Raw genomic sequence first — 23,142 nt, 5'->3', positions numbered from 1 at the left:
TTTAAATATATTTTCATGAAGAAAAATTTTATGTAAGATTATAAATCATATTGCAAATTACCAAACTTTAGGTTAGTCTAAAAATGTTTTCTACCTAACGAAGCCATGTATATCTCAGAGGATAGGTGTAATTGGTGCATAAGCATCTTCTTAGATGGCCCACAGAAGGAACGGCTTTTCCAGACACTGGACCAGAAGTATTTCTAGGTGGAGCAGTTTTTCGAAAATGATGTTTAGTATAAATGGTTCAGTTTACCACACATGATATTTACTTTGTGTGGGCCTTATGTAAAACAGTACATTAAAAACAACATAATACTTTGGCATGCTTTTTTGTATTTTAAAATTTATTACAGTGTGATTTATGTTAAGTCACAGTATTAGGTGTCCTAAATTAGATGAGCTAGTTCTACATTTTTTACTTTTTTTTGTTTTTTTTAAAGATGATCGGTAAGCGTATCTTAAGCCTTGACTTGGTGTTGTCAGCACCATGCTCTCCTGAGTGAGCCATGGTCCTGCCCATTTTTTACTTTTTTTTAAATATGTTCATTATTTGATGCATTTTTCCTCTTAAAAGTTTTTAGTTTTCATTTGTTAAATGTGTCTTACAAGTAGAAGAGTAATTTAAGGAATGATAATAAAAGGAACATTCGTGTGCCTGGTACTTAAGAAATAGTTTTTCTAGTACATTAGAACTGTGATGTCCAGTATGGTTGCCACTAGCCACATGTGGCTGTTGAGCACTTGAAATGTGGCTAGTCTGGATTGACATGTGATGCATATGAAAAAATACAAACCAGATTTTGAAATATGGTATCTAAAAAGAAAAGGAAAAACATTACATGTTGAAATAATGTTTTAGATATATTGGGTGTTAAGTAATATTATTAAAATTAACTTCACCTATTTCTTTTTACTCTTTTAAAAATGGCTACTAGAAAATTTACACTTACATATGTGGTTCACATTATATTTTTATTGGATAGTGATGCCATAGAAAACTCTACGGTCCTGTTCCTCAACTTTCTTCTCCCCAGAATAACCTCTATCCTGCGGGGGGGTGGGGGTGGGGGTGGTGGTGGTGGTGGTGGTGGTGGTGGTGGGGTGTGTGTGTGTGTGTGTGTGTGTGTGTGTGTGTGTGTGTGTGTGTGTACACATATATGTGTGTATATACATATATGTATATATATACACACACATCTATGGATATATATATACACACACACAAACACATACATACATATGTATATATATATTTTGGCAGCTGGTCAGCATAGGGATCCAAACCCTTGACCGTGGTGTTTTAACACTGCACTCTAACCAACTGAGCTAACCAGCCAGCCCCCGGTTGATATATTTATTCCCTTACATTTCTTGTTTTTTTTTTTTTCTGTGCATAAACCTCTCATGCATTGTTTAGTTTTGAAAAACTGAAAATAGTAAGGACAAACTTTATGAATGTGTAAATAAAGGACTGTAATGTCATTTTAAGATGAAGCTCCTAGGAGAGAGAAACTGAACAGAGAATCTCAGGGTCAGGTATGGATTCAGCTTCCCTGGGAATTTTTAGGAGACACGCTGGGGAAGTTTGTGAGCAGAGTCATGAGTGGGTTGTGGAAAACCTAGGATTCACACTGAAGTTGGGGCATCTGGCATGGTGTGAACCAGTGTTCACAGTGTGCTGGAGATCTGAAGGAAATCTGGTCAGAGGGAATAAGCTGCTCTGTGTTTTCTGCTTCTAAGCTCACCATGACCTATACCTCCTTTTCACAGGAGTGGGTCAAAGCAGATCACCTCTGTGAGCTGAAAAGAGTGTCCTTAGCTGGTTCCAGCAGCAGGGCAAGCTTAAGCTGGCATTCTACCCTCAGATTAAAAAGAAGGATCTTGGTGGTGACCATCCCCAAAATGTCTTTCTCTTGAGTCTAGACCGATAGTTCTCTACATAAAGTGTACTGCTGTGTGTTACTGGGTTCTCCATTTATCGTCTGCTGTGATGGGCCTCTCCTGTGTTTTGTTTTTTTTTTCTTTTTTAATTTCATCTTTCTGTTTCTTGGTTTATGGTCTCATTTTGTGGATAACAGTTGCTTTTGGGAAAAGGCTGCATGGCAGCTACGTTTTTTGAGTCCTTGCATGTTTGAAAATATTTTTATTCTACCTTCATACTTTAAGTTTGACTTGTTCTAGAGTTTGGGATTGGAGATTATTTTCATTAAGAAGGCCTTGTATCATTGTCTTGCTTTCAGTGTTGTTGAGAATCTGAAGTCATTCTGTTTCTTGATCTGTTGTTTGTGGCCAATTTCTTCCTCTCTGGAAGTTTGTAAAATCATCTTTGTCTACACATTTTGGTATTTATCTGTGATATAAGTTAATGTAGGTCCACATTCATTTGTGTGCAGGGTACTTGGTGGCCCTTTTCAATATAGCAGCTTATGTGCGTCATGTGGAAATTTTCTTGTTTTAATTGATGACTTACTTTCTTATGTTTTCTCTGTTCTCTTTCTGGAATACCCACCAGAAAGATGTTGGATGTTGGACCTTTAGGAACAATCCTGTTAATTGGTATTTTCTATCTCTGTGTCTTTTGGGTTGGTTTACCTTCCTGAATGTTTCCTCTACTTTGTCTTCAAAGCCTTTTATTGAGTCTTAATTTCTACTATCATATGTTTAATTTCTTAGAGCTCTTTTTGTTCTACAAATGTTCTTTTTTTGATAGCATCTTGTTCTTGTTTATTGGCTGCAGCATTTTTTTTTTTTTTTTTTAAGATGACCGGTAAGGGGATCTCAACCCTTGGCTTGGTGTTGTCAGCACCACGCTCAGCCAGTAAGCTAACTGGCCATCCCTATATAGGATACGAACCTGTGGCCTTGGTGTTATCAGCACCGCACTCTACCGAGTGAGCCACGGGCCGGCCTCCCTGGATGCAGCATTTTTATCTGAGGATATAACTGGTAGGTTTTTACCTCCTTATTACATAGCTTAAGAGGAAACAAGGACACTGTAACTGAAGCATAAAAGTCAGAATTTATCTTGGCTTAGCTTTCCATTTAAGAAAAGAAAAATACAGTGGAACTAAATTAAGGTAATTATATGGAGAGCACATTAGCAACATGGTAATACATTTTTATGAATTTGCAGAAAAGGTCTCATTCTTGACAAAAGTCTGAATTTGGTTAACACATTCATTTATTGAATATGTGTTTATATGTGTACATACACACAGAGTCTATTTCCATATACATTCTGTAGTTTTCCTTTTTATGATTTCTCTTGAATTGTAAGAAGTAGATTGGTAAATTACATTAAATCACTATAGAAGAAACTATTTTTACACTTACATGCAACCCGGTTATTATTCAGAGGCAAACGAGATTGAATGACTGTCCGTAGTGATTATCTGGCAGTAGAGCAGCTGACTGTGCATTTATGAGCGGGGTGAGCATGTGGCTAAAGGAGGATGAGTCAGAACCAAGTATCTTCTAAAGTAATCTGTTAAATAGACTACAGAAATGATTACAGCCAAACGGCAGGGTACATACTTCTTCAGTGGAATATCTTGTTTTTCTGGGTGCCTATGGCCATCCCATTATTACTGCTTGTCTGCTGATTCATTGGTCTGTGGGTAGTAACAACTGCTTATTATCTTGGAAAGAAATGGCTTCTTTGCCTTGAAAAGAAATTACTATGTCAAACATTGACAGAAATGTGTGTGTAAGCAATTAGTGTTTCTGTGGTGCTCTATATGTTTCATTAATTTTATGTACATTGACTTCTGCAGTTTTTACTATCACCTATGAAGGAGGTATTATTTAGCACTGATTTTATATGTAAGGAATCTAAGGCTTATAAAGAAACGTAACTGATTAGCCTAGGACACACTTCATAGAGCTAGCATTTAAATACAGCTTTTATCTGATTCCAGAGCACATTTTGTTTTCACTCTTCCTCATGTTGTCTTCTGGTTAAGCATAGTGATAATATTATCTTTCTTTTAAAGATAATTTCATATGCGTGGGAATGTTTGAATCACTGTGAAAACACCATGAGTATTGATTTGGGGGTTACAAATAAATTTTAGTGAGTGAATGAATTTGCAGATATGGAACCCACAAATAATGAGGATCATTTATGTATTTGTGGACATGTGCAGAGTGGCAAAAAATGAGTTGCATTCTGAGCATGTTCCCTAGTTGAGGTTGAACAAAAGCAGTATTCTGTCTTCTTGTTTCAGCTCTCATACTGTAAGCAAGTGTCCTTTCTGAAGCCTATTTATATTTAGTGCCAGATTTTTCACGTTTTTGTCCTTTAAAAATTTTTTTCAAAATTTTTTAGTTGACATGTATTGGGATACAGTTATATTTCAATACATGTGTACAGTGTGTGATGATTAAATCAGGTCATATTCATCATGACAAAAAATTATAGTTTCTTTGTGATGAGAGTATTTGCTGTCCTCTGTTTTAGCCATTTGAGAACATACAACATTTTTGTGCTTTTTCTTGGTAATTTCTCTGTTTAAAATGGCCCCAAGCATAGCGTTAAAGTGTTGTCTAGTGTTCCTAAGTGCGAGAAGGCCGTGATATGCCTTATAAAGAAAATACAGATGTTAGATAAGTTCCCTTCAAGCATGAGTTATAGTGCTGTTTGCCATGAATTCAGTGTTAATGAATCAACAGTATATATTGAAGAAGGTGTCTGAACAGAAACACAAATAAAACAAGGTTATGTATTAATCAGCTAAGGAAGATGTTAGGCTGAAAGTAACCTAATTTTAATTGTAATTTCCCCTAGGGACAGTGGTTTAGTATTTACTAATTCAGTGTTCACAGAGACTTTGTGGAACATAACCATGGCAAATAATGAGAATTGACCGTGCGTGTGTGTGTGTGTGAGTTTAATGGTTTACTTTACCTAGTATTTTATTGTCTATCTTTTTCAATTAACAGCATATTGGAAACATCATATGTTAAGTAGTATGCTTTTTCAAGATTAAATAGTGTTCACTTAGGATATTTATTTATTCAGCTCCTTGTTGGGCATCAAGGTTATTTCTAATATTTTGCCATTATTTAAAAAAAAAACCCTTAAGAGTGAGAATTTTTGTAATAAAATATTTTGCATACATCTTTGATTTAGTTTTAGCATATATTCATAGACATAGCATTGCTGGGTCAAAGGAAGTGCGTACTTACTCCCCAAAAATGCCTTTGCAGAATTATTAGCCAGCCTGGCCAGTCAGCTGGTTAGTTAGAGCATAGCCTTATAACACCAGGGTCACAGGTTTGAATCCCTGTACCAGCCAGCTGCCAAAAAAAACCCAGAACTGTTATAGCCAATTTTCACTCCCTCTGACAATATCATAGAACCTGGTTTCCCTCCTAACAGACACTATTAAAATTTTTTTCAATTTACCTTTATATTTGTTTTAAAATAGTTATTTTGTCTAATGTATTTGATTGTTAGTGAACATGGTTTCACAATTTTTGGCCATTTACATTTATATTTATCTTGTTCTGAACTATTTTTTCCAAATGGTTAGCTGGTTTTCCCAACTCCACTGGTTAAATAAAATAACCTTTACCATTGATTTTAAGTATAGCCTTTTTCATATATTAAGTATTTGTATACTTGGTTTCATTTTTGGATTTCTTTGTTCTGTTATATTGTCTCCGACTGCCACAGCACTACTACACGTTTACTGATTACATTGTCGTATATTTTACTATCTGAAAGGCCAAAACAATATTCTGTTTTCTAATATTTTCTTGGATGATCTGATTCTTTTTATATGAACTATAATATTTCTCAAATTCCAGAAAACATTTTTTTTGAGATTTCATTGAAATTTCATTAAAATAAATATTACTTTGAGATAAATTAGCATTCGTAGTCTTCTCATTTAAGAACATGACATCTCACTGGTTATTCAAATAGTTTTTGTCTTTCAGAAATTTGGTATTTTCTTCTTATAGAGTCTACATGTTTCTTATTAATCTCATTCTTAGTAGTTGATACTTTCATTGCTAATGTGCGTGTGCGTGCGTGTATGTGCGTGTGTGTGTGTGTGTGTATCTGTCTGTCTGTCTAGCTGGTAAGGGAATTGGTACCCTTGACTTTGGTTCATTGCTATTTTAAAATAAGTTTTTTTCCTCCATGTTATTTTCTGAATAGTTACTATTGTAATGTAGAAAAGCTGTTGGTTTTTGTGTATTTATTTATGGCCAGCCATTTTATTGAATCATTCACTTGGTTTTTCAGTTGAAATCTTTTGGATATTTTATGTCAATAATCTTCATGTAATATTTCCTAGCCATATTTGTGGCAACTTTGTTAGACCTGTGGTCTTTAAAAGGAGGTTGCAAAGCTGCCAAATCCAACTGCTTACTATTTTACTATCAACAGTACTTCCCATAATCTTAAGAATTATGTGAGTCCTATTTAAATTTAATTGCTGAATTCAATTTAATTTTTACAGTTCTTTCATATACAGCTCTTCCTAATTGAAAACTTTTAAGTTAATGAGTAGTGCTATTGTGGTGCTGGAATTTCTTTTTTGGGTGGGTGATAAATTCATCTTATATCCCCAGTGCTCTTATGATTATACACTGGACATAGTTGACAGGTAATAGGGGTTGAATAGGTGGATTTTTTTCAAATGGAAATTATTATAGGAAAAAAAAAAATCCCAAATTCTGTCTTCTGCTCTTTATTAATCAGTATTTATATGTATTTATTGAGAGCCTGAGGGATGATGATCATTCCCTCTTACTGTTTTCCCGTGTACCTCAAGTTGTAGACTAGAGTCACAAGTGTTTAAACTCTTAACAGTTTATTACAGGGAAGTGAAATATCCTTTCCAATCAAAAGAGATTTTTTTGTGTCTCTGTTTCTGCTTTTGTCAATAGCGTTGACATTTGGTTTCTGTGCATATTGATTTTATGACTTGGTACTGATATGCATGGGGGTCTTGTTTGCAAATCTAGTTGTTCTATTTCAGTTACCTTGAAATTATCTTCTTTAGAATCACTCAAAAAGAGAACTTTTTCTGCTATCCCTTTGTACCTTCAACTTCTTTCAGCTCAGCTACCTAGGAGCTAGAAACCCATATCTTTTCTGTAAGTATAGAGTATTATAGAGGAAAAGGCAGTTGAGGAGGCCACTCCTTATTCCAAATTTAGATATTTTTAGAATAAGTAGCCTCCAGACCTTCAAAAAAGGAACTATTTGTACAGGTTAATAAATGAGAAGTTGACTAGGTTCTCTCATACCCTTCCTGTTACACTTATGTTTTAAAACAAAGTTATTAATTTTAAGCTACTTAAGAAGTTTGGTCCATTTACTAAATGAAGGATATTTATCATCATTCAAGCCCTGTGCTAGAAAGACCTTGGTGTCTATAAGAAAAGGGGAAGAATGGAGTTCTTACTATCATAATTGAATCCTTTTTGCCTTTTATACCCCTTTGAGAATCTAATGAAGGCAAAGAACTTCCTTAGAAAAACGTTTGTGGGCCCAAACACATACATCTTTACATAGAGTTTCAGGAGGTTTCTGGTATTCTAGAAACTTACACATTAACCCAAATCCCTGTAGGTTCTCTGAACTCCAGATTAACAACTCTTGCCTTAAATAGCAGTGCTAAAAACTGAGTGATGTAAGATTCCATAGTACTTAGATATCTAATGTAGCCAACAATGGGAAATTTTTACTTGGGGGCTTATAATTTAACCTTTAGCTCCTTATGTTTTCCTCTTACATCCTTGGCTGTACATAGCCCACTCTGCTGGGTTCTTCTATACATCTAAAAGTTGGACTTCCTCCAGGTTCTTTCTGGGTCCCCCTCTTTTCTCCTACTTACTCCCTGGGGAGTCTCTTCCTTTTCTTCAGATTTGAATGCTAGAGGATTGTTAATGGCTGCCAGATTTACAACATCAGCCTAAGTCTCTTCTCAGAATGCTAGAATCCCGTATGTAACTGCCAACTCAAAATCTCCTTTTGGATATCTCACAGATGTTACTTACGAAACAGATAATAGTGTTTGCAAACTTTTTTATGACAGCTTTATTGAGATATAATTCACATACCATAAAATTCACTCTTTTGGAGTGTGAAATTTAGTGATTTGTAGTATATGAAGAATTGTGAAATCATCATCATTATCTAATTCCAAAACATTTTCATTATCCCAAAAAGAAATCTCATACCTATTAACAATCACTCCCCATTCTCTCCTCCTCTCAGTCCCTGGCAACCACTAATCTCCTTTCTCTCTCTAGATTTGGCTATTCTGGACATTTCATCTACTCTGTGGCATTTTTCTTGCTGCTTTCACTTAGTATTATGTTTTAAAGGATCCATGTTATGTATCGATGCTTTATTCCTTTTTATGACCAAATATATCATTGCATGGATAGTACTACAGTTGATGGTATAAACATGTTTTTTGCTGAAATTCCACTGCTTGAGTGACAGGGAGTTTAAAGCTACAGAATGTGAAAGTAAAGTGATATATCATGTGTAATTTGGATTGAATGTAAGTAACATCCCAAATGCTGATATTTAGAGCATGAATTGAGTAAAAATTGTGTTAAAATGACTTTTACCTTAATTTCCCACAAGAACACAAAATGTAAGACTGTAGTTACTTTTAACCTTCTTTGTAGGGTCAAACACATTCTGCGATACTTTACTTTTGGAAAGAGAAGCTGTTTTGTTGTTTTCATATGTGATTAGCTGCATACCCATTTTAAAGGCTTTATATAATCCATTTTGTGTAAAATATTTCATTACTCTAGGACAATGGATTTAATCCCTAGGCATTTTTTAATAAGTTTTTTTTCAAAGCTTGAAATAAGGCATCATTTTTAGTGAAAATTGTCTGTGTTTAAATGACATTATTGAATTACATTACAAAATGCTAAACTGTTAAGACACAGAATTTTATTTTCTTCATACTTTGAGGTTTGGTATTCATTAACGCATGAAAGCACCAAACATTTACTTTGAAAGTCTACACATAAAATTGTATTTACTTGAATATGAACATCTAATAAATCACTAGGAAAAAATCATCTAAATATTAATTTGAATTATGATTTCAGACACTAGTCTTGATTAAGACTGTGGCCATTTTCTGAAGCCTTTTAGGAATTTCTCAAATCCCCATACCGGCCAGCCGCCAAAAAAAGAAAAAAAAAAAAGTGGTTTTCTTTGTCCTGAGAGAAACATTTATAAGGAAATAATAAATGGGATTTTTATTTTTTATTTTTATTATTATTATTTTTTTAAAGATGACCAAGGGCCAGCCCCTGGCTCACTCGGGAGAGTGCGGTGCTGATAACACCAAGGCCGCGGGTTCAGATCCTATATAGGGATGGCCGGTTAGCTCACTGGGTGAGTGTGGTGCTGACAACACCAAGTCAAGGGTTAAGATCCCCTTACCGGCCATCTTTAAAAAAAAAAAAAAAAAGAGATGACCGGTAAGGGGATCTTAACCCTTGACTTGGTGTTGTCAGCACCACACTCACCCAGTGAGCTAACCGGCCATCCCTATATGAGATCCGAACCCGCGGCCTTGGTGTTATCAGCACTGCACTCTCCTGAGTGAGCCATGGGCCGGCCTGGATTTTTAAAAATTCAGTAATTTCATATGGAAAATATTTTTTACTATGGACATTAATGTGTATAAGCTAAGAGATTATAGAATCTTCAGTTCTAAAAGATATAAACCATTGATGAAGAATATAAAATCTGATTAGAGTGGTATGAAGTTAACCTTTTTCTGCTATTAGATGAGAAGAGTTCTATTCATGATTAGTATGAGAATTTAAAATAATGAGGTGCATTGGTAGGTGAAATGTTATACTCCCCACTGCATGCTGCTCCTCCACCTGTTAGAAAGGTAGGTGGAAATCTTCATTAGAGGTGTGGTAAGTCGAGTTATATTGATATGAAGTATAGAGGGATATTGGTTTTAGGTTTTATGAAGTGTCGAGCATGAGGTTGTCAGTCACTTGTTTGAGTAGGTGCTCATTGGTGGAGTTTAAAATTCACAGTGTGGAAGGGAATGAGCACTTATCAGAACAGAAGGAAATGTGTGGTTAAACGGTTTCAGCTATAACTGTAGACTATTTCCCTTTGTCCAAATGGGAGGAGAAATGGAGATTAATGTTTTGGGGTTTTTTTCCCAATGTAAGTAGAAGTTATTTCAACGTGGTTTATTGAAACTCTTAGCAAAAATGGTTGTGTTTAGTAGTGAAGGGGGGAACAACAAATACAAACTAGGAAGGCTTAAATCCTATAGGTTTTATTTTACAGGTATCTCAGGAGTAATTTTTCTAACATATTTACAATTATTGGTAATCACTTATTTTTATTAAACATCTTTAAAAACAGGAAGTTTCCAAAACTCTTTGTTGAAGAAACTGCTAAATTGAGTAATTTTAAAAAATGGTGCTTCCAGCTTTTTCCTTAAAATGAAAAACTGCCTTACCAATTTCATATAATTATACAGGAATAAATAATGCCAGTTTTTAGCTCAAAAAGCACTGGGATTATACAAAGAAAGTGTATTTGGAATAGATAAATGAAAAACCTCATTTATATAGATGTATTTGATTGCCTGAAAACGCATTGAAGTCCTGCTTCCTCTCCATTTAAAAAATCTTGCTCAAGGCAATAAATGATAAAAATCTACGCCATTTTTTTTTTTTTAAAAGATGACCGACTGGTAAGGAGATCTTAAACCTTGACTTGGTGTTGTCAGCACCACTCTCTCCCAAGTGAGCCACAGGCCGGCCCTTATGTCTATTTTTATTCAGAATCCCGAATGAAGTACTGAAGACCTAAAATGTTTCTAAAAAGTAACTATTAGTATGTTCTGGTGTTAAGGTGGGGGAGATTGTAGGAACTAATAAATTTCTCTTTATATTTCTTACCTGTATCACAGTAAAATATTCCCGTCAAGATGATAGCATTAGTGCCATCCTTTCTAGATGGATCCTTTATAACTATTGAGAACAATTATATTTTAAGCCAATATGAGAATTAATTTGGTGATCAAAAATGATCTGAATTTGGAAATCATTATCTAAAGTGGCTTTTGCTCTAGGGTTACTTATTTACATGAAAACAAATGATGAAGAAATTAATTATTTTTTGCAGAAGAAAAGTTAATAAAACTGTAAAGCTTAGATTTTATGAAATCTAATTATTGGCAATCAACTATTTTTATTAAACATCTTCGAAAACAGGAAGTTTCCAAGACTCTTTGTTGAAGAATGTAGTTTCACTAATAAAACTAAAGATTTACCAGATGAGAGGTACTTTTGGTTTCAGCAGTTTTGAAGATCTTTCTAAAATTTATTCATTTTTTTAACCTCATTGCATAAAGAATAGTGAACATATTTAATTTGTCACTGACTTGAAATGTTATAGCATCCCAGGACACTCATTATAGATATTTCTCTAACATATAAGAAGGTACAATTGTTGAATGTGATGTAGGAAGTCTGGCTAATTTTATCATCTAAGAATATTGTGTGAGGAATAAACATTCTTATTTACCAAGAATTCAAGATGCTTGATTTTTAAAAAAGATTTTATTAAATTTTAATTGATTTTGTTAATTTATAGTATTTAAGAATTTTAAGAGTGAGTTAAAATAACCAGATTCGGGTTAGCTTATCAGTTTCTAGACAAATGATTGCTCTTGTATATAGTCAATTGTGACCTTAAAACTTTTCTATTATATTTAAAAGACCATGAAATAGTTTGAATTAAATTCCACATAAAAGATAGCAGTGCTTTGCCTTGGATTATTTATGGACACCTAAGGATAAACAACATTATCTAATGTGATATAGCTGTAAATGGTATATCAGTTAATTTTTTTTTTGGTTAAAAGCAGTAGAAATCAACGCTGGCTAATTTAAGTTTAAAAGAAAAAAGAAAAGAAAAAGAAAAAAGGATTAGTTATCAGGAAATTATAGTAGCTTATAAAACTGAAGGGAAGTGTGCGTGCCTGACCCTGGGTGGCTGCAGAGATCCAAGTTGAGGGAAGCAGTTTAAGTTCTTCAGAGAACAGTTAATTCCAGTTGTTTTCCTTCTTTATATCTTTCTACCCAAGATTCAGAAATCGGACAAAATATCTGATTGTCCTAGCTTTATCTGGAAGAGCGGACAAAGATGTCTACTTCAAGCATCACCTTACTAAAAATGGTTTTTCCAAATCCTGTTAAACTTCCTTCTAAAAATAATCTGGAAGAATTATGACTTGAAATAAAATTCTAGTAAACCAGATTAGCTTAATTTATAGGATATTGTCAAAGGCTGTGGTTTATATATATACTTTCCTATAATTCTTAATTTTATAATTGTGTTCATCTTTTTATTTAAAAAAAAAACTACAGGGTTTACATAAGTAAGCTTAATCCTTTGATTTTCATGTGTCTGTTTTTTCAATGGTTTTCATCTTTCTTTTCTGTATCTTAGGTATATTTGAAGGCTCCTATGATTCTGAATGGAGTCTGTGTTATCTGGAAAGGTTGGATTGATCTTCAGAGACTGGATGGTATGGGCTGCCTGGAGTTTGATGAGGAGCGAGCCCAGGTAGGGTGACTTCAGGGTTTACTGAGTGTGATCCCTTTATTTAGCCTCTAATCTTGCCTTTGCCTGGAGACCTATTTTACCTAGTCTTTAAGAGTAAGTATGGAATGTTGAGGAATCCTTAAGGTGTTGAGACCCAAATTCTGGTCCTGATTTTAGGAAGGTTTTTCCTTTCGTGGTTCTAAATTTATTGGATTACCCCTGTCTGCTCAGTGGGGGCTTCAAAGTCCAGTAGATGGTTCTTTTCAATATTTGCTCTTGATCTTTAGAACATTATGAGGTTAAAAAACAAAAACAAAAACACAGTTCAAAATAAAATGTAGGAGCAGCACTCTTGGAATATGTGAAGAGTCCAGCAAATCCATTCCCCAGAAAGGAATGATAAAACTAGACAAAAAGTATAAAAAAAAAATAAAATCTACTTAAGGTCTCCGGAAATTAACCAAAGAACATAAATTGAAAAGCATTTATTGAAGCAAAGCTACTGAATTTTAGTAAGATCAGTGACAGTCTGTGGCATTTTAGTCAGATCTACTCCCATCCTTTCCCTAGCTCTGTAGTCCCTCAAGTTCTACCCTGGGCAGGCAGAGCAAACCATAAGGACTGGTAGCTTTGCTGTCCTGTCAGAGAGCTGACTTTATTTAAAGCAGAGCTTCAGAAAAAATCCATGCCCAGGGATGTTGTCAGAAATAATAGGGATCTCATTGGCAAACAATCTGGTAAAGCTAATGTTGTAGGAAGCAACAAAATGGCAGACCAGCCAGAAGTCTTTGAGGGAAATCAGGGAAAGAGATAGCTAAAGTGGGCCCTACTAAAATTACACTCATGTGGTCCAGGAAACTGTGTGCATGTGCAAAGCTACACCTGCTCTGAAGAGAGTACAGAGGGCCCTTGGCAAGCTGCAAGTCCCTGGCTGAACACAGGGTAGACTGGTAAACTCCCTGAACTTTGAAAGCATTCTCCCAAGCCACACACAGACCCAGTGGCAAAGGACGGAAGCTGACTGGCTCAAGATGTTAAGCAAAACCTCTGACCAGTCCTTGGCTGACAACTAAGCTATGCCAACCCAGGGCAGCCTCCCAGAAAGCAAAAATTAAAAAGAAAAAAGAAAACTGGGCAGTGACATCAGAGGCTACATACTGCTGAGGAAAGCAGACTCTACAGAATCAGTCCAGGCAAGTCACTAAATAAATAAAAAGCAGCAACAACAAGCTGGAAGCAAGGATCAGAATATATTATCTAAAATTTCTAGTTTTTAACAAAAAATTATGAGATATGCAAATAAACACGAACATGTGACTCATACACAAGAAAAAAAGGAGACGATAGAAACTATTTTTGAGAGGACCCAAATGTTGGTTCTTAGTGGCAAGGACTTCAAAGCATTTATAAATACGTTCCAAGAACTAAAGGAAAATTCTTTCCTTTAAAGATTACAAGGAATTATGACAATGACTCACAAAGAGAATATTAATAAAGAGATCTAAATTATAAAAAAGAATCAAATAGAAATTCTGGAGTTAAAAAGTACAGTAACTGAAATGAGATTCACATTCAGTAGCAGATATGAGCTGGCAAAAGTATTAGTAAACTCGAAGATAGATTAATAGAGATTATCCAGCTGAAGAAGAGAAAGAAAAAAGAACAAGAAAAAGGAGCAGAGTCTCAGAGACCTGTGGAACACCAGCACGCATACTAATGTATGTGTAATGAAAGTACCAGGAGAGGAGAGAGTGAGTCAGAAAACATATTTTAAGAAATAATGGCCAAAAACCTTAAAATCAGATGAAAAATATTAATCTACATTATCCAAGAAGCTCAATGGACTCCAAGTAGGATAAACAACAAGAAATCTCTTTTGACCTAGTCATGGTCAAACTGTTGAAAGACAGAGAATCACAAAAGCAGAAAGAAAGAGAACTCATCCCATGCAAAGGAGCCACAATAAGATTAACATCCGACTTCTCTTTTGAAATCATGGAGGCCAGAAGATAGTGGAACAACATTTATAATGCTGAAAGACAACGCAAAAGCACCTGATTATTAGCAAGTGTTCTTGTTTTTTTGTTTGATATCAATCTTAATAAGGTTAATAATGAAAAGAACAAAAAGCAGCTCTCTTTGTTGTTTCTCTATTGTCTTTTCCCATATGTGGAAATTTGAGAATTTTCTTATCAAAGGATCAGAATATAAGACCTTTCTTGTAAAAATTAAGGTTCAAAGTTAAAATTCTTAAGAATCTCTGCTACCTTGATTTCTACAATGGTAAGGAGTCCCCAACTCTTTCAGAAAAATAAATAGTTGGCAATCTAGAATGCTATTTCTGTAAGAAGTGATAAGGCAGATTGGATTTATTCAGGTTGGATTGACTTAAAACTGAAGTATTTTATTAAAACAATAGGTAAAAATTTTAATACACAATTTTCTACATGTAGAGTTTTCCAAACCTTATTTTTTGAGCTATGCCCCTACAAAGTAAATGCCATCTGTTGTGATAGTAAACTAGAATGGTAAGAGGTATTATATAATGTAAAAATTTCTTTTCTTTTTTTTTTTTTTTTAAAGATGACTGGCAAGGGGATCTTAACCCTTGGCTTGGTGTTGTCAGCAGCATGCTCAGCCAGTGAGCAAACCAGCCATTCCTATATAGGATTCGAACCCATGGCCTTGGTGTTATCAGCACCACACTCTCCCGAGTGAGCCACGGGCTGGCCCTATATAATGTAAAAATTTCAAAGTAGGTGATCCTAATCATCAGTCAGCAGTTAGCACTTGTCTGTAGCTCTCCTTGTCCCCAAATCATCTGCAAGATAATAAAAGTAGAAAGGCAATGAAGTGTAGAAGTTTGGGGAGTTTATAGTCATGTAATTGTGGATCCTGGCCCCACCACTTACCAGCTATAATTGACTGAATGTTTGTGCCCCCCACCCCCAAACTCATATGTTGAAGCCCCAACCCTCTATGTGACTGTATTTGGAGATAAGGCCTTTATAGAGGTAATTAAGGTTAGATGAGGTCAAAAGGCTGGCACCCTGATCAGATAGGATTAGTGTCCTTATAAGAAGAGACAAGAGAGAGCTCACCCTCTCTCTCTCTGACATTGAGGACACAGCAAGAAGGTGGATGTCTACGAGACAAGAATAAGGCCCTCACCAGGAACCAAATGGGCCAGCACCTTGATCTGGGTCTTTTAGCCTCCAGAACTGTGAAAAAATAAATTTCTGATGTTTAAGCCATCCAGGTTATGGTATTTTGTATGGCAGCCTGCCCTGGTTAAGACACCAGCTGTGTGATGCTGGTAAGTTATTACATTTCTCTGGGCCTCAGATTTCTCCTTGATAAAACAAGGGTAATGCTACCTACAAAATTGTGGACAGCCGAATGAAATAGTATATATAAAGGGCCGAACCTAGCACAGTACCTGGAATGCAGTACAATTTGTAAATGAATACTCTTGTTTTTGTTACTGCTTGTACTTGAGCATTTTCCGTTTATGGTTTCCACTATTCATTCTCTAGTGCTCTGATGTTTGTCTCATGTAGTGATGTGTAATTTTGCAATGCATAAATTTCAGCCTTCTCTCATTGGAGATGTTTGTCCTCGAGTGAGCCGCATCTCTAGGGACTCAGCCCCACTTCTGTGTCCCAACACAGCTTTGTTTCTATATGCTGATCAGACAGGCAGAAGTAGCTCTTCTGAATTATCCAAAAACAGTTTTTGAAAATTCACCTAAATTCACGGTTAATGTAATGTCAGTAGTGATGTAATTTGCTGTAGAATTAGAGTCACCATATTGCTTTATTGTCTCTGAAACATTCCTAAAAGTAAAAAGGTAGTGTAAAAATAACTAAACTTGTATAACATTTTGACCCACAAATTTATTGATGCACTAATTGGTTTTACTATATTGCTAGCCCCAGAAAAATAGTTACATTCTAAAACCATTTTCAAAAATAAGGTTTTCTTTAAAAATTAAAATAACATATCTGTGTACATTAAAGCAAAATAAAATATGCATTTTTATGTTAATCATCTGAGCATTAAGATATAATAAGCCGAATATTTAGTCTTGATATCTGTTCATGTACTTGATTAGTTTCTTATTCATATCTATATCTAATATTTTTCTGGTATTTCTCGGAAGAATATATATATATTTTTTAATGTGGTCTTATTTTTATTTTTTTTATAAAAGTGTTCTTCAGAGTTGCATGTTATAGTTAATATATTTGGAACTGTTGATATCTTCAGTTGACTGTTCTCTGTAAACTGTATAAAAAATTAATAAAATATTCTCTCTAACAGATGCTGAAATACCTGGTAAGCTAAGAGCTAAATGGAGGATAGTCACAATTCCATTTAAAAAAAATTAAATTGTGTAAATATTTTAGCTGGGGGAAAAAAAAAAAAAAGTATCATCTTTTTGCTTTTGTCCAGAGTACCTTTCTTTGACAAATTTTCTTTTTTTTCTTTTTAAAGATGACCCGTAAGGGGATCTTAACCCTTGGCTTGGTGTTTTCAGCACCATGCTCAGCTAGTGAGCTAACCAGCCATCCCTATATAGGATCCAAACCCGTGGCCTTGGTGTTATCAGCACCACACTCTCCCAAGTGAGCCACAGGCCAGCCCTGACAAATTTTCTATAAGACAAAACATACCAAATAAGTTGTTTCTGTTTATGGTTCTTCTGAATATTTTGCCAAATTCAGTTGCTTCAGAATTACAACTTCTAAATATCAATCAATTGTGATTTAAAATAGGAGCTCTATCAAAAGATTCTTCCAAAAAAAATATATAAGACATGAAAATGCAGAGGAAGTCATGAAACTATCTTTATTTGCAGAAGACACATGTACTTAGAAAATCCAAAGCAATCTAAAAACTTATAAAAATTAACACGTGGATTTAACAGGATGTTGGATATAGTATAAGGTCAGTACACAATCAGTTGTATTTCTATATACCAGCAATAAGTAGAGACAAAAGTGACACTACAGTGCAGGCAGGGGGAAAGGTCTCTTCTTCAGTAAATGGTCGCTGGGCCAATAAAACATCCCTGTGGGAGGGGGGGATGTATCAGAACCCCTTACACCATTCACAAATATCAATTTAAGATAGATAACAGTTTATAAATTTTTTTTTTTTTTTTTTTTTTTTTAAAAGATGACCGGTAAGGGGATCTTAACCCTTGACTTGGTGTTGTCAGCACCACGCTCAGCCAGTGAGCGAACCGGCCATCCATATATGGGATCCAAACCCGGAGCCTTGGTGTTGTCAGCACCGCACTCTCCCGAGTGAGCCACGGGCCGGCCCAACAGTTTATAAAATTTAAAACAGTAAAGCTTTTAAGGGAAAATGTGTAGATCATCTTCACAACCTTGGAGTAGGCAAAAATTTCTTGAACAGGTCATAAAAGAAGCTAAAATGTAAATAAATAAATAATAAATTGAATTATAGCAAAACCAAGAACTGTTTATCAAAAGATAATACTAAGAGAATGTAAAGGTAACCTGAACAGTGTGGGAAAAAATTTTCTGGTAAAGGACTTACACGGAGTATATAAAGAACTTGTATGTTTCAGTGAGAAGACAGCCCAATAGAAGAGCGGGCAAAAGACTTTAACAGGCACTTCACACATGAGGCTATCCAAATGAAAGGTATTCAACTTAATTTAGTCATCAGGGAAATGATTATTAAAACTGTAACAAAATACTACCACACACTCATCAGAATGGTTAAAATGAAAAAAACAATACCAAACATTGGCAAGAATGTGGGGCACCAGTTGGTGTGTTGGTTATGTAAAATTGGCATGACATTTGGAAAACTGCCAGTAAATACTAAAGTTGCCCATATGTATACATGTGATATAGCAGTTCTACTCCAAGGCATGTATACAACAAGAATGAATATTCATATTCATCACAAAATATGTAATAGTACATTTGTAGCAGCATTATTAGTAATAGCCAGAAATTGTAAACTGCCCAAATGTCCATTAACAGTAGAATTTTTAAAGTACATGTTCACACAAAGAAATACAATGAGAATGAAAAACTATAACACACTAATATGGATGAATTTTAAAAATATATTGAGGGTTCAAAAGAGCACATGCTATATGAATCCATTTATATAAAAGTACAAAAGTGGGCAAAATTAATACATATTGTTTAAGGATTACGGTTGTACCCATGGGGGTTTCCAGGATGTCTTGTTTTTCATATGGATTCTTCATATGGATTTCTTGATAGTTACGTAGGAAGTTTAATTTGTGGAAATTCATCAAGCTGTATTTTAGGACAATGCACTCCTATAGGATTAAAATACAAGCCATATGCTATAATTTAAAATTTTCTAGAAGCCATATATTTAAAAAAGGGAAAAGAAACAAGTATGATTTTTTATATTATATTTTATTTTAACCCAGTGTATCCAAAATATTATTTGAATATGTAATCAACAAAAATTTATTGAGATATTTGCTTTATTTGTAATAAGTATTTGAAATCCATTGTACATTTTCTATTTACAGCACATCTCAACTCAGACTAGCCATATTTCAAGTGTGTAATAATTTTATCTTCATTGGTATACTTCTTAAATGACTTTATTTTGACAATCACAAGAAGATGTTTCACATTTAGTGTAATGACCCTTCAGAAGTTTTATTTGATTCCATGATTGGTTTAGAAAAATTGAACCATTATTGGAAACTAACAGATTTTCTCTTTTAAAGTACCTGATGACACTGATGTAAAACTGTTATCTTTTTGTTTGCAAGGTATTTCTATTAATGAAGCCATGATATAGACAGCTTTGCTTTTTGTATGTGCACAATAATGTGGATGAAATTAATTTGGAAGAGTCATTGATTTAAATGAAAAGTTACGTTCTGCAGAGTGATGTGTCAAATGTACCATTTGCAGCTGCACATTTAAAATTTTTGTCCTTGAAATAGATGTTTATGCTTCTTCAGCAGATTTATTTCTTTTCATGTGATCAGTGATATCATTCTGGTCCTCACAGAGAATAGTAAATGTCAATATTTTTTGCAAATTACATGTTCATCCTCAACTTTCTTGAAAATGAATTTGATTCTTAATTTTTCATTGAACATGAACTTTCATTTTTTAAATTCTTTGCTGCAGAAAGGTAAGAGTTACCAAACTTTAAAATAAATATAGTTGTAGATTTAGATAACACAAGGGTACTTCAAAAAATTTGTGGAGGAGTAAAGTTAAAAGATAATACAAATCTTTCTATGAACTTTTTGAAATACTCTTGTATAGGTTAAGTATCTCTTACCTGAAATGCTTGGGACCAGAAGTTTTTTGGAGTTTGGAATATTTGCAGAATACATACTGGTTGGGCATATCTAATCTGAAAATCCAGAATGCTCCAAGTAACATTTTCTTTGAGCATCATGTCAGTGATTAAGAAGTTTCCAATTTGGAGCATTTCGGATTTTGGATTTTTAGATTAGTGATGTTCAAACTGTACAAAATCACCGCAGCAAGGGTAGTCAGAATATTCTGTATATGCTCTTGACAGGACTACTAAGCCTTTATTTAAACCAATGTGGATTTCATATACACCCAACCATGTTTTATAATGACCCTACCTGGCTATTTCGTGCAGGTTGTAGTATAGACAAACTAGTATAACAAGTAGCTGGTGGGGACTGAATGTTGAAAACCTCTCCCACCATCACCCGAGACTGGATAAAGGTAGTTATCCCTAGCCATTTGAGCCTACTTTATGGGTGAGCAGTGCCCTTTATACTGTCCTTGAAAGGGAGGTGTTACTTAGGTTGCAACAGGAAAGAATCAGGGTAACACTAGTAATCGCCAATCCTCTTTCCAGTAAGTATGAACTCTGTTCACTGCATATACATCTCACACATCACTAGAAAAGACCAGTACAGAAATTGGAACTTGAAAGTACAAGGCTGGGCCGGCCTGTGGCTCACTCAGGAGAGTGCTGATAACACCAAGGCCATGGGTTCGGATCCCATATAGGGATGGCTGGTTTGCTCACTGGGTGAGCGTGGTGCTGACAACACCAAGTCAAGGGTTAAGATCCCCTTACCGGTCATCTTTTTAAAAAAAAAAAAAAGAAAGAAAGTACAGGGCTACCAAATCTCTTCCTGACTTATTTTACTGAAACTGTTAGTAATAATACTGTTTATTCTTTTAATAAAAGAAAAATTCATGACCATTGCTAGAATGCATGTTAGTGGCTAGTAGTATGGAATTAGATCACATTTCATTTTATGTTCTCTCATTTCATCTTCTGATTTTTCTCTACTGCACTTAATCACAGTTGATAATTTTATATTGATTTGCTAGTTTTATGTTCATTGCCCACCTGCCTCACTAGACCAGAAGGTCCATGAGGAAAAGCACCATTTGTTCCCTCTATCATATTGTATCCATGGCACATAGCACACTGACTTGGACATAATCAAGGCTAAATAAATATTTGTGGAATAAATAAAAAAGTGAATGAATGAATGTATAGGACAGAAGGGGTATCCTGTCATCAACAGATGTGTCCCAGTTGGTAACTAAATAATAGAAAGTCCTTGGGAATTGGGAATAGCATTCTTTTGCAGGGACTTCTGGCTTGGATAGTACGTTCTGAGAATACAGTAGGTATGTGTGATGTTTAGTCAAAGTATTAATTTCATATATCCATAAATGCTTGTGAAATAATATCTAGCACCTGTTGAATGCTGTCAGGCAGGGTGCTAAAGCACTTTTTATGTATCTCATTTAATCTTTACAGTGATCTTGTTGTGAAGTATTACTGTGCCCATTTTACATGTGAGTTTATTGAGGCTTGGAGAAATGAAATACTTTGTCCTGGGTCATAAAGCTAATAAGTGCTTCATAAGAATGGGGATTTCATCACACCTTTAAATTCCATTTGTTATAGACATTGTGAAAATTATAATTTTTAAAAAATCCTACTAACAGTGACAAAGGATTTATTACACAGAGCAAGATATCGAACAGTACACAATCCAGGCCTGGTATGGCACTTAATTATATTATCAGAGTCCCTGGGTCTTTTCATCTTCCTGCTGTGCCATGCTCATTGTGTGACTACATCCTCATTACCATGTTTGCAAGATAGCTGCTGCATCTCTGGGTATTGCGTCGGTTCCCAGGAAGGAGGAATGGTGAAATGTCTATTAAATGACTTTCTTGGAAGCCCCGTTAGGTGACTTGTGCTTCTACCTTATTGGCTACAATTGAGTTACATGGCCACTCCTTGCTGCAGTGAATCTAGGAAAGTGAATTTTTTTTTTTTTTTTTTTTTTTTAAGGGGATCTTAACCCTTGACTTGGTGTGGTCAGCACCACGCTCACCCAGTGAGCGAACCGGCCATCCGTATATGGGATCCGAACCCGGGGCCTTGGTGTTATTAGCACCACACTCTCCCGAGTGAGCCACGGGCTGGCCCGGAAAGTGAATATTGATGAATTTTTGGATGCTGTTTTGGATCTTTTAGTTTCTTCAAGTGTACCATTGAAAAGTCCTAGTATTCGGAGTGTGTGACTACAAAGTTGAGCATCCTGTGCTAAGTTGGGGGACATTGTGGGCAGATTGTGTTTTAGAAGGCATGCTCTCATGACTGTGTTGTAGATTGGGGGGTGGCAGAATGGAAACAGGAAGAGACTGTTTTCGGAGACTTTTGCAGTCATCTAGATAAGAGCTCTTAGGGGCCTGAACAAGGAAAATGTTTATAGGAATGAAGAGGAGACCAAAGGTCCCAAAGATATGTAGGAAGTCAAATGAGTAGGACATGGTGGTTGATTGACTCTGTCGAGATAAGAGAGTACAGAGTCAAAGATGGCTCAAGTTTCTAGTAGAAATGAATGAGTGGTGCCACCAACCAAGATTAAAGAAAGAATAGAGGAGAAAGTTTAATTGGTTGCCTTTTTAGACACAGTGAGTTTGAGGTATATGGGTTTCCTTCATGTGCAGATCTTTAGCCACTAACTGGGAAAGGTTTAGGATAGATTTGTTATATATTACACATATTTTTTTGTTGATTATTTCCCTTGGAATTTCATTTATTTTTTGTTTTCTAGAAATTTGTAACATTAGTATAGTCAATTCTCTTAATCTTCTATTTCTGGTTTTAGTGTCATAGTTAGAGAGGGCCTTTTTTTTTTTTTTATCCCCAAATGACAGAAGTGTTTACTAAATTATGTTCCTTGTCCTTCTATGGTTTAAATATTGAGTTGATCACGATTATTATTTTGATGAGGTAAAGAAAGAAAAGGGAAGAACTTTTTTAATAGTTAGACTATGAGTGAACATCATTACTATTTTTCTTTTTTGGGGGGGCAGCTGGCCAGTATGGGATCATTACTATTTTCAAGGTGTAATATAAAACTTGAAAATACTGAAGTTTTCTTTTAAAGTACCCCTCACGTTATTTTTTTTTTTTTTTTTTTATGGTGTTGATATTTTGAAAAATACTCTGCTATTTGTTTCTTCCAAAAAATAAAACATCTCCAAATT

At 34.9% G+C, this 23,142-nt stretch overlaps 1 protein-coding gene across 2 annotated transcripts in view; it reads left to right on the top strand.

Moving 5' to 3' along the window:
• CBFB (core-binding factor subunit beta) overlaps positions 1 to 23,142 on the top strand; it is a 54,636-nt gene that overhangs the window by 15,987 nt on the left and 15,507 nt on the right. For both annotated transcript variants that reach the window (XM_063112257.1, XM_063112258.1), the window contains exon 4: positions 12,491 to 12,607. In XM_063112257.1, the coding sequence (XP_062968327.1) occupies positions 12,491 to 12,607 (117 nt within the window). The remainder of the gene's footprint in view (positions 1 to 12,490; positions 12,608 to 23,142) is intronic.

This window comes from Cynocephalus volans, chromosome 10 (genome assembly GCF_027409185.1).
Source record: "Cynocephalus volans isolate mCynVol1 chromosome 10, mCynVol1.pri, whole genome shotgun sequence".
Classification (NCBI taxonomy): Eukaryota; Metazoa; Chordata; class Mammalia; order Dermoptera; family Cynocephalidae; genus Cynocephalus; species Cynocephalus volans.
The sequence above is the reverse complement of the archived record's forward strand: the minus strand, read 5'-3'. Positions and strand labels throughout refer to the sequence as shown.